This window comes from Ovis aries, chromosome 1, assembly GCF_016772045.2.
Source record: "Ovis aries strain OAR_USU_Benz2616 breed Rambouillet chromosome 1, ARS-UI_Ramb_v3.0, whole genome shotgun sequence".
NCBI lineage: Eukaryota > Metazoa > Chordata > Mammalia > Artiodactyla > Bovidae > Ovis > Ovis aries.
In genome coordinates, this window is record NC_056054.1 from 256,309,100 (window position 1) to 256,321,481 (window position 12,382).

The 12,382-nt window shown below is 45.3% G+C and overlaps 1 protein-coding gene across 2 annotated transcripts in view; it reads right to left on the reverse strand.

Moving 5' to 3' along the window:
- LOC101117129 (inhibitor of carbonic anhydrase-like) overlaps positions 1-12,382 on the reverse strand; it is a 45,505-nt gene that overhangs the window by 21,606 nt on the left and 11,517 nt on the right. For both annotated transcript variants that reach the window (XM_004003331.5, XM_012103227.4), the window contains exons 3-7: positions 7,642-7,750; positions 6,728-6,889; positions 5,356-5,503; positions 4,359-4,414; positions 654-832 (exon numbers count right to left, since the gene is read on the reverse strand). In XM_004003331.5, coding sequence (XP_004003380.2) covers positions 654-832; positions 4,359-4,414; positions 5,356-5,503; positions 6,728-6,889; positions 7,642-7,750 — 654 coding nt within the window. The remainder of the gene's footprint in view (positions 1-653; positions 833-4,358; positions 4,415-5,355; positions 5,504-6,727; positions 6,890-7,641; positions 7,751-12,382) is intronic.

Genomic DNA, 12,382 nt, shown 5'->3' on the forward strand with positions numbered 1-12,382 from the left:
CAAACCCCACATCTCCTTGGAGCTTACTCTTGGAGCCTAGAAACTTGCAAATCACTCTCTTCAAAGTACACAGTTTATGCGTGCAAGGCTGTGCCCCACGGCGGTGATCTGTGCATACAGTGTGCCCACTGTATCTTCTATAGTCATCTGTGAGTGATCCCATGGCAGGTCTGTGTCCAGTTCATCTCTGAAGGCCTAGTGCTGAGCACAGGGCACTAACAGAGATGGACAAGTGACAGAGGCGGGTACACTGGGAGGGAGGGCCTCCAGCAAAGGACACAAAACGCTCACAGTCAGAACCTGCTGCTGAGGGGTCCAGGCCAGTGGGATAAGAGAGGGGAGCAGCTCCTGGAGGAGGGGCATCTTTGCAGCTTGAGGATCCCTATACAACCTAGAAGAATAGAATGGGGCAACAGTGGCCTTTTGCAGAGTCTTTGGCCCATGGTGTTGGGGATGCCAAGGGAGGGAGTTTTATGGTCACTACTGCCCATCACATATCCAGACCAGTGGTCAGTGAAGTGGAGGACATGTGATGTGGTTCCCACTGTGCCCAACACCAGGATTTCCACAGTGGCTAGAAGAGAGTGAGGGAAAGCACCCCAAATCCAAGCAGGGACCCTTATGAAGGAGGGGAAGACAGGGGGCGGGGATACCTGAGCCTGATTGAGAAGCTCCCAGATCAAGTCTTCCTTGCCATCCACACTTCGGGCCACGACGGCATGGGAAGGGACCCGGGCCAGGTGGCATTCTTTGTACTCATCCACAGGCCGCCGGGTGTTTTCTCTGCAGAGCAGTTCATACTGGTCCCTGTCGGCCGGGTTAGCCAGGTTCTCTGGAGGAGCGAAGCCTACGTGAGCCGACAGCCAGCAGACCATGAGCCGTGGTGCCCACCCCTCCCAAGTTGTTTGTTTAGGGATTTGTTGAAATAGCTTTCCAAGCCCAAGATGAAGCCACTCCTGTGTGATGCCATGTCTGTGATATGTCTGTGACGCTGTATCACCATGGAAACTTAGATAACTCCCTGTGCCTGTAAATGTTCTGAATAGAAATGCAGTCTATCCAGCCAGCCAGGCATCCAATGCCAAGCTAACTCTGGGCTCTATACCTCCTTCGTTCTTCTCACCCTGGGCAACGTGACCCTGGCCAATCAGATAATATCTGTTTTTCTCTTCATTGTTCTTTATTCTTTATCCCATCAAAGCTTCCTGCCTCTGCAGTTTTCCAGTTCTCTGAATGGAGACTGAATGGCCCACTTCAAGAAGTGCTAAAGTTTATATCACCTGAACTGTCTTCTTTCATCATTTTTTAACAGCCTGGAGAGGACTAAAAGAGAATCTTTTCCAAATACATTTAGACAGGTGAGGATGCTGAGCCCTCCGGAGGTGAAATGACAGATTCTCAATGCAGAGAGACCCAGGGCTAGGACGCATGCTCTGCCCAGAGCTCTGCTAACAAGAATGGTGACAGCAAATGCTTTCTGAGAGCTGATAGCACGCCAAAGACTGAGCTGAAGCTCTCTATGCTCTGTTTCATTTCATCCTCAAAACAACTGGGGGAGGCTGGTAATGTGATTATCCCATTCCAGAGATGGGGAGACTGAGGCTCAAAGGACTAAGGGAACTCATCAAAGTCTGACCTAGTCTGGGGCTGACACAGAGCCACGCTGCGGGGACAATTCAGGTCCCTCACTAAAGTGGCAATACTCCCCTGGGGACAGTCTGCTGGGGAAAGGTGGCAGTGGGTTGAGAGATGGACAGAGGCCTACAGGCCCAATCAGGATACTGTAGAGGTACAAAGAAGGACCAAAAAGCCATGTGAGGAAAACAGACTCTTTGGTTCCCCTGGCCTAGGTATTAGAAGGTATTCTGGGTTGAACTGTGTCCCCCTAAAATTCGTATGTTGAGGTCCTAACCCCCAGCACCTCAGAATATGACTTTATTTGGAAATAGAGACAGCGCGGGGGTAATTAGTTAAGATGAGGTTCTAACTGGTATCTTAGAATAATAACAGAAAAAACACATTAGGTAAAAAGTTAGGAAATTTGAATCAAGTGTGGACTTTAGTCAACTAAAAAAAAAAAAATCTATTTGGAACTGCAATGTACCAAGAATAATAAGACATTTTGGAGAAAAAGCAAAATTAGCTGAAGCAGAGCTTGGCTTAGAAGATGTGAAATGTTACTTAAAAACTATAATTCAAGCCATTTAGCACTGATGCATAGATAGACAAATACATTAAACAGGATAGAGCAGTGGTTAGAAAACTAGAGTCTTATGCAGAATCTAGCTTGTTGTCTGTTTTTGTAAATAAAGATTTTTTGGAAACAAACAAACAAAAAGGTGAGGTCATAGTGGAGTAGGGTGGCTCCTGATTCCATATGACTGGTATCCTTCCTAAAAGGGGAAATTTGGACACAAACAGACACGTATACACTGGGAGAACGCCATGTGGAGGGAAAGACAGAGATTGGGGTGATGGAACTGCAGGCTAAGGACACAGTGATGATTGCTAGCAAACATCAGAATCTACGGGGGTGGGGGGAGCATGGAACAGATTCTCCCTCACAGCTCTCAGGAAGAACAGCCCTGCCAACATCCCAAACTTAGAATTCTAGCCTCTGGAACTCAGAGAATGAATTTCTGCTGCTTAAGCCACTCAGTGTGTTATAGCCACCCACTATATCTCTAGGTTCCACATCTCCAAAGGTTTTTTTTTTTTAATTTCAGGAAATTCCAAAAAGCAAAACTTGAATTTGCCATGCAGGCAACTATTTGCATAGCATTTACATTGATTAAGTATTATAAGTAATCTAGAGATGATTAAAAGCATATGAAGGATGTACACAGGTTATATGCAATATTGCACAGTTTTATGTAAGGGACTTGAGGACCTGCAAATGCTGGTAAACTGAGAGATGACTGTACTCTGTAATGGCAGCCCTAGCAAACTCATATCCTAGGTTGATACAGTCTTTTACTGAAAGAGAATGAGTAGTACAATTCGAGTTCCTGTGAACAGTTCCATTTTAACCAGACTTGTTGCAGAGAAAATACATTTTAAAGCTTTATATTAAAAGAAAATTTTAAACAATTTTTGCAATGTTAAAATTAAAAGAACAATATGATCTAATAGCTTCAGAAAGAAAGAACGTTTCCTTCTGAGTCTTTCTCGGGCCCAGTGGTGGCAGCAGCTCACCAACACTCATTTTCACCCTGAAGCCCAGTAGATAGCCTCTCAGAAACTCCCACTTAAAAGGTAATACAGCATTGCGTGTAATAGTGGACATACGACTTTCAGCAAAGGGAAATCTAGATGGTCTCAGACAATTGGTTGTTTTCAGAAAGTGAGGATGTTTTCAGTTCTCCAGAGTGAGTGTTAGAAGATTCTGTCCATTGGCCTAATGTGCCAACTTGAGCAATCACAGAAAATAACAATGACAACTATGGGGAGTAACTTGATTTTGGGAGAAGAGACCCATAGATTTCCCTACTAATGAAAATTACTGATAAGAAGACACACATCAATTGCCAAAAGGCTAACAAAGCAGGTCAGTATGTTATAATGAGGGAACAGTGAATTATGAATGGCTGAGGTGAGGGAACAAAGCCAGAACACTTCTGTTTCCTGTTAGGGAAAGAGACCAGCCTGCAAGGAACCAAGGTCCCCAGAAAAAGTGAAGGCTCAAAATTCTGCTTGAGGTAGCAGACAATGATTTTTAAAATGAGCTGGGTATAAAATAAATCTTTTGTTTAAACATCTTAAGGGTTACAAATGTGTTCTGTGTCTGATAAAAATTTAATTGGTTATAAAACCTAGAATCTGAAAACTGAACTCATATGAAACACTATTTTATTTGTTTCTGATAAATTGCCCAAAACTTTGGAAAGGTTTTTTTTTTTTTAACATAGAAATAAAGAAGAAATACATTTTTGTCCACAGTAGTAATGCTTTGCAACAGATTTAATTGTAGATGTGCTAACAAGTTCTGCAATCATTATAAGAATTTGTTTGTTTAAGGTGATTAAAGAAAACATTTAGGAACCATGTATAAGGAAGCATTCAGGAGATCATGATTAGATCTGAATTTGGCATTTCAGTGACTAAGAGAATCTAATTATTAAAACTTGCTTATTAGTTGGGAAGTAATGTCGAAATGTTCAGAAAATTTGTTCAATAGATTTATAAACTGAACAAACTGAACACTAAACAAAGCACCAATAATGGAAGTGTCGTTATACAGAAACTCTATTTCATTAAAGATCTGGGCACGACCCATCTCTAGATATAAGGAAACTTAGGAAAGAAGGAGTTCCTCTGGCCAGGGTGTGGCCACAAGATTCTTCCTCCGTCTGACTTACCAAATACCGTCAGATGCCTCACGAAGCTCACATCCCCCACATCGTCCTGCAGACACCTGAGCAACAGGACAGCTGTGTTCAGGCCACTGTCTACAACACAGGCTCACCCCCCACCCTGCCAGCAGCTCCCCTCCTCAGGCTCTGCCCCAGCAACTGGCTCACAGGGCTTCGCCTGCAGTTTCCCAGGCTTCAGGCTGTCCTCGCAGAGGCAACGGCCCTGTCTGAGGAGTCTTTGAACCCCCAGAGCCAAGCCCGGGTCTGAAATAGGCAGGAGCCCCATAAGCCCCGTCCCAGGCAACTCTGGGGAGGGATGGTCCAAAAGAAGGACCCTCACCTTCCTCTTTGTAGGCAGCCTGAAGCAATAGAGTTTTTGTACTTTTTTTTTTAAGGTCAAAAGCCTTTTACAAAGAGGACCTACTCCTGTATTCTCACCTGGAGAATCCCATGGACAGAGGAGCCTTATAGGCTATAGTCCACAGGGTTGCAAAGAGTTGGACACGACTGAAGTATCTTAGCACAGCACAGTACATAGAGTATAAAAACTCTAGACAGCCTGGATACCTGGTCAGTTTTGCTCTGGTTTCGAATGTTAGTTATGTCCCTTGCAGGCATGTTGTATGGAAAGGTGCCTTTGGACACAGGGCTGAGCAGGAGGTGGGGAGACGCAGCACATGTACCTGGCATGGAGATGCTCAGGCAGGGAGAAGCCAGTGAAGGGTTCGGGGGAGGACCTGATCTTTGGCCTGGCTGCATGCTCAAGCCTGTGTCTATGGATCCCAGAGGCCTGCCTGGTCCAGACTCCAGGCTCTGGGTAGATGAGAGCTCCCCACACTCAGAAGACTCCTCTGTAGGACAGGCAGGAATGAGGATGTGCCGTGGGAGAGTCAAAACCCAAGGTTTCACCAGGACATTTCAGGTTGTCTGGGGCAGGCCCCATCTACTCCCTGTTCTTCAGTTTCCCCAACATCAGAGAGAGGAGGAGAAGGGGCCCACTCACTTGAAAGCCCCCGAGTAGCCGAAGTACGGTTCGTGGTGGGAGCAGGCACACTTGTCCATCCCTTTTCCTACACACAGTTGGCACAGTGTGGGGAAGTTCGACTGATCCGCACAGGGGACGCAGCTGCTCGTGAAGAACTTGGCCGCTGCTGCTCAACACAGACACATGGACTTCAGGGCATGAGTTGGCGGGGCCTCTGGGTCGTGCGTGTGTGTGTGTGCGTGTGTGTGCGTGTGTGTGTGCGCGTGTGTGTGCGTGTGTGTGCGCGTGTGCGTGTGTGTGGCTCTATGTGAGAGCACAGAAGTTTGAATGCATCGGACTGTCATGAGGAAGTGGGCATGTAGAGGTGGCCAATGGTGCCTGGTCCAAAGGCATGGATGGCTCATGCATGGGCCTGGGTCTCCAGAAGCTTCCCAGTATGTCCACTGCAGGGCTCAAAAGCTGCTGAGCAGGTAGCTCAGCAGGCAGCTCCAGTTCTCCTCACCTGGCTTGGTCACCAACATGGAAGCTTGGGAGTGGTGGTGGGGAGCGCAGAAATCTAAACACTCAGGAACCCCAACAGTCCTTCCTAATCTCAGGAAATGGTCCCACCCACTGTTCTCTTCTGATCCAGGGCCCATGGTGGCTCATGGGAATCCCTCTTCCAGGAATGCATGGGAGGGGGCTGCATTCACTTGTTTCATGTGAGTGGGTGTGCCAACATAACCACCCAGGCAGATGTCCAACAACTCAAGGCAAGATGGAACCCCAAGAAAACACAGCCAGAGCTGTGGCCCAGGTTGCAGCACCCCATCTGACCTCTGCAGCCCAAAACAGGTGAAACACGAACGTTGCAGAGCTGGCAGGGCTCAAAAAGAAACACTTTTGCAAAGTGCAGAAAATCTGGTTGTCGTTCAGGGGCCGAAAAGGCAGCCTCAGTTCACCCTGGCTCACCATAACTGAGCTCCAGTCCACTCATCTCCTCTCGCCTTCACCCCCAGCCCTCACCCAAGGCACTGTGGCCCGACTGCTGGTGGTGTGGTGGTCACCCTTAGAGAGTCTTCCTGGGCAGCTGGAAGGGAGCTCCCCTTTCTCCTGAGCCTCCACCATGGCCCTTGTCAAACCCCAATGCTGGGACACCACAAATGTGGGGCTTCCAGGAGCTCAGAGACAGAGTCTCTTTGGCTGAAGGAAGGGAAGTCTCAGCTGCCAGTCACAAGGGTCACTGATGCAGCAAACCCAGCCAGTACATGTTTAAAGCAGGTTGTCCTCACCCCATCTTGGACTTCATGAAACCTGTACAGCTGGCAGTGATTTTAAGGCCCCAATACAATCCATGTGGGTCCCAGCAGTAGGAACCCTGCCAGAGGGCACCCCACCCTGGCCAGCTTACCTTCTTGTGACCAGTTAGAGGGAAGAAGTATCCTCATGGGGATGTTCCACCCAGCAGACCACCCCAGGCCTGTATGGCAGGACTTCTTGCCTTGGAGCTGATTCAGCTGGAAGTTGCTGCCCTTCTTCACCACAGCTACGACATAATGCTGAGTCTGCGGATCTGCAAAACAGCAGAGAAAGAAGGGCCGAGGTAAGATGCCGCATCATTGCTACTAATCTTCAGGAGCGTGTGCAGTGGAGCCTGGGGGATTCTAGGACCTGCAGCACCTTCTGGTTAACAGGTAGAAAAGGAAAGGGAAAGGCCCCTGATTGACAGAAGAGAGCAAACTGTCCCTTTTCAAGGCAACAGGCTGAAGGACATACAGCTCCCAGTTATCGTGATGTTACTGCTTCTCCCCTTCTCTGCTCCTCTGTCTGCAGCACAGACATGAAGGTGAAGGTGTGGGAGAAAGGTACACAGGGCATCTGAAGATTTTACTGGGGCCTTCAAGTTGGACTCAGGTAGAGGCAGGCTGTGCTCCTGCACACACTGGCAACATTTATGGACAAGTAGGACAGGCACCTCATTCTTCAGCTCCTTAAAGTCCCTTAAAGGAGAGGCTGTCTGGGGATATATGTCTCCAGAGAGGCAGCCCGTTGATGCAATCCCACTGAGTGGGCAGTGGACTCCAGACAGCATATCCTCTCTCATTCAGCAGCACCCAGCAGCATTCCCATCAGGAGGCTTAAAGTCCACAGCTTCCCAGAAAGAGCCAAGCTCCCAGCCCCCACAGGTCAGAGCTGGGGACAGCTTTCCACAGTACAAAGAACCCCAGCAACTTGTTCCCTGCATGTGTAATACCGACAGAGTCCTTGCCTCCCCCCACAGCAGCTGTGTCAGGACAGAGACCTGGGTCCCCACGAGGGACGCACCATCTTTTGACCCATAGAACTCTGCCACGACAGGCTTCAGGTTGTAGGGCTTCAGACCTGCCTCATAGACCAAACCGCCATCCACCATCACAGCATCTGCTTCATGTGCCTGAAAGAAGAAAGGCCAGACATGAATGAAGCCCCTCAGCTCCAAGGAAGACTCACTTAACCCTCTTCCAGGGTCACTTGTATCCCCTGGGATATTTGCATGGCTCAGACCTCCTCCACCTTCCTCATGTTGGCTCAAAAACCTTTTCCCAAACATGCTTTTAAAACTACCACCTCACAAATCTGGAAACACTGTTTTTCTCCTGAGCCCTTAGCAACCATCTGACAAACCTTCTTCATTTATTGTTTGACCTCCCCCTTGGAATGCAAGCTCCACCAAGGTGGGGATGTTACTGTTCTGTTGTTTTATCTTAACAAAGCCCAGCACCTATTACCAGTAGAAGTACAACAAATGATGTTGGGTAAGTGAGTGAATGAATCAGAATATTTCCATCCAAGTTGCTGTTGTTCAGTCACTAAGTTGTGTCCGACTCTGTGATAGCATGGACAGCAGTACTCCAGGCCTCCCTGTACCTCACTGTCTCCCAGAGTTTGCCCAAGTTCATGTCCATTGAGTAGGTGATGCTGTCCAGCCATCTCATCCTCAGTTGCCCTCTTCTCCATTTCCATCTGGAATTTCCATCCATAAGAGCCATGTTTTACACTCTTAAGTCTGGATTGCCTCTTCTAGAATCTGTCAAGGATTCCTTCCTTCCTGAGAAAAGCAATAACCTCACAGCCTCTTCTCAAAAAATCAGGTTAGATCAATTCCCTAGCCTTTATGGAAATCTTTCTTCTTCAACTGGAGGGCATGGCAACCCACTTGAGTATTCTTGCCTGGAGAATCTCTGTGGAGAGGAGCCTGGTGGGCTACAGTCCATGGGGTCACAAAGAGTCAGATACTATTGAGCGACTAAGCATAGCACAGCATACAAACTTATAATTTATAATGAGAATTACAGAAAATAAATAAAAGCTTGTATGTACCTTTATGACCCTTACAGGATCCTTCCAAATTTTCTCCAGAAATAATGTATAAATTTCTAATTCAGCTGCCCGGGTCTTTGTTGTGGCATGCAGGATCTTTGATAGCTGTGCATGGGACCTCCAGTTGTGGTACACAAGCTTAGTTGTTCTGAGGCATGTGGCACTCAGTTCTCTGACCAGGGATTGAACCTGCATCCCCTGGCACTGCAAGGCAGTTGCTTAACCCCTGGACCACCAGGGAAGTTCCTAAATTTATAATTTATAATGCCAATAGCAATGCATGCCAATTTCATGCAAAACTTTCAGCAAGAAATGCCGTCTTTTAAGAAATATTACTACATTAAAAAATATAAACTGTTACTTTAAGGATGCTTTTATTTGCATTTCTTTGATTATTAAAAAAGATGAAGACTTTTCCTTCCTCATTTATATCATCTATTAGTTGTAATTTCTGTGAGCAGCTTGTTTATAGCGTGTTATTCTTAAGCATTTCTTATAAATTTAAATGACATCTTTATATAGCTTTTAGATCATATTGCTTTGTTATAGCTGATGTGAATATACTTTTCTGTAGGCTTAGGACTTTAATTTTTTTGTCAGAGATTAAAAATTTTTACATTTCCAAATTTGTCTACTTTTGTGATTTATCTTGTTATAAAGATGGGCTCGATAAAGGACAGAAATGGTCTGGACCTAACAGAAGCAGAAGATATTAAGAAGAGGTGGCAAGAATACATGGAAGAACTGTACAAAAAGATCTTCATGACCCAGATAATCATGATGATGTGATCACTAATCTAGAGCCAGACATCCTGGAATGTGAAGTCAAGTGGGCCTTGGAAAGCATCACTACGAACAAAGCTAGTGGAGGTGATGGAATTCCAGCTGAGCTGTTTCAAATCCTGAAAGATGATGCTGTGAAAGTGCTGCACTCAATATGTCAGCAAATTTGGAAAACTCAGCAGTGGCCACAGGACTGGAAAAGGTCAGTTTTCATTCCAATCCCAAAGAAAGGCAATGCCAAAGAATGCTCAAACTACCACACAATTGCACTCATCTCACATGCTAGTAAAGTAATGCTCAAAATTCTCCAAGCCAGGCTTCAGCAATATGTGAATCGCAAACTCCCTGATGTTCAAGCTGGTTTTAGAAAAGACAGAGGAACCAGAGATCAAATTGCCAACATCTGCTGGATCATGGAAAAAGCAAGAGAGTTCCAGAAAAACATCTATTTCTGCTTTATTGACTATGCCAAAGCCTTTGACTGTGTGGATCACAATAAACTGTGGAAAATTCTGTGGAAAGAGATGGGAATACCAGACCACCTGACCTGCCTCTTGAGAAATCTGTATGCAGGTCAGGAAGCAACAGTGAGAACTGGACCTGGAACAACAGACTGGTTCCAAATAGGAAAAGGAGTAAGTCAAGGCTGTATATTGTCACCCTGCTTATTTAACTTCCATGCAGAGTACATCATGAGAAACACTGGGTTGGAAGAAACACAAGCTGGAATCAAGATTGCCGGGAGAAATATCAATAACCTCAGATATGCAGATGACACCACCCTTATGGCAGAAAGTGAAGAGGAGCTAAAAAGCCTCTTGATGAAAGTAAAAGAGGAGAGTGAAAAAGTTGGCTTAAAGCTCAACATTCAGAAAACGAAGATCATGGCATCTGGTCCCATCACTTCATGGGAAATAGATGGGAAACAGTAGAAACAGTATCAGACTTTATTTTTTGGGGCTCCAAAATCACTGCAGATGCTGACTGCAGCCATGAAATTAAAAGACGCTTACTCCTTGGAAGGAAAGTTATGAGCAGCCTAGATAGTATATTCAAAAGCAGAGACATTACTTTGCCGACTAAGGTCCATCTAGTCAAGGCTATGGTTTTTCCTGTGGTCATGTATGGATATGAGAGTTGGACTGTGAAGAAGGCTGAGCGCCGAAGAATTGATGCTTTTGAACTGTGGTGTTGGAGAAGACTCTTGAGAGTGCCTTGGACTGCAAGGAGATCCAACCAGTCCTTTCTGAAGGAGATCAACCCTGGGATTTCTTTGCAAGGAATGATGCTAAAGCTGAAGCTCCAGTACTTTGGCCACCTCATGTGAAGAGCTGACTCATTGGAAAAGACTCTGATGCTGGGAGGGATTGGGGGCAGGAGGAGAAGGGGATGACCGAGAATGAGATGGCTGGATGGCATCACAGACTCGATGGACGTGAGTCTGAGCGAACTCCGGGAGTTGGTGATGGACAGGGAGGCCTGGCGTGCTGCGATTCATGGGGTCGCAAAGAGTCGGACACGACTGAGAGACTGAACTGAACTGATCTAGCTACATTAGTCAAACTGAGTCAAGCTAGGAGTTTATTTTGGTAAGTGTATTAAAAATCTCGGTTGACTTTATTTCTAAATGGCTATCTAATTGTCCAGCTACAGATTCCTTCCTCAGTCTTTTCTTTGGAAAGTTTGCCTTGTCACACAGTATCTAAATCTATGTGGCTCTAACCATTAAGTCTGGAGCCCAGTGCCGTAGTGGTGGACATTCACAGTTTGCATCGACACCATATCATGTGGATAATTAGCTATCTTTAGAAAGCTGGAAATATGCCTAAATCTTGTTCTCTTCCAGGTCTTCTACATCTGTTCAAGGACCTTGTTCTTTGCAACACTGTTTTAAATATGTTATAGTTTCAGATAGGCCTCAGCTACTGCCCCCTTCATTTTATTTTTCACGATACTATTTTATATTCTCATCCACACTTAAGAACTGCAAAGTTATTTCATTGACTTTATTTTTATTATTATTATTTTTTAAATTTTAAAATCTTTAATTCTTACATGCATTCCCAAACATGACCTCCCCTCCCACCTCCCTCCCCACAACATCTCTCTGGGTCATCCCGATGCACCAGCCCCAAGCATGCTGCACCCTATGTCAGACATGGACTGGCGATTCAATTCTTACATGATAGTTTGCACAACAAAGGAAAATATAAGCAAGGTGAAAAGACAGCCTTCTGAATGGGAGAAAATAATAGCAAATGAAGCAACTGACAAGCAACTAATCTCAAAAATATACAAGCAACTTATGCGGCTCAATTCCAGAAAAATAAAGGACCCAATCAAAAAATGGGCCAAAGAACTAAATAGACATTTCTCCAAAGAAGACATACGGATGGCTAACAAACACATGCAAAGATGCTCAACATCACTCATTATTAGAGAAATGCAAATCAAAACCACAATGAGGTACCACTTCACACCAGTCAGAATGGCTGCGATCCAAAAATCTGCAAGCAATAAATGCTGGAGGGGGTGTGGAGAAAAGGGAACCCTCCTACACCGTTGGTGGGAATGCAAACTAGTACAGCCACTATGGAGAACAGTGTGGAGATTCCTTAAAAAATTGCAAATAGAACTACCTTATGACCCAGCAATCCCACTGCTGGGCATACACACCGAGGAAACCAGAATTGAAAGAGACACATGTACCCCAATGTTCATCGCAGCACTGTTTATTTCATTGACTTTAAAATTTTTTATTATTTTTATAAAATTATGTTAAATTTATGAATCAACTTTGGGAGAATATGCAAATCTATGAAGTTTAGTCTTCCAATCTGGGAATACAGCATATGTTTTAATTTATTAATATTATTGGTGTTCATTTGTCTCAGGCTCTTGTATTATATTTATTGTATTCTTG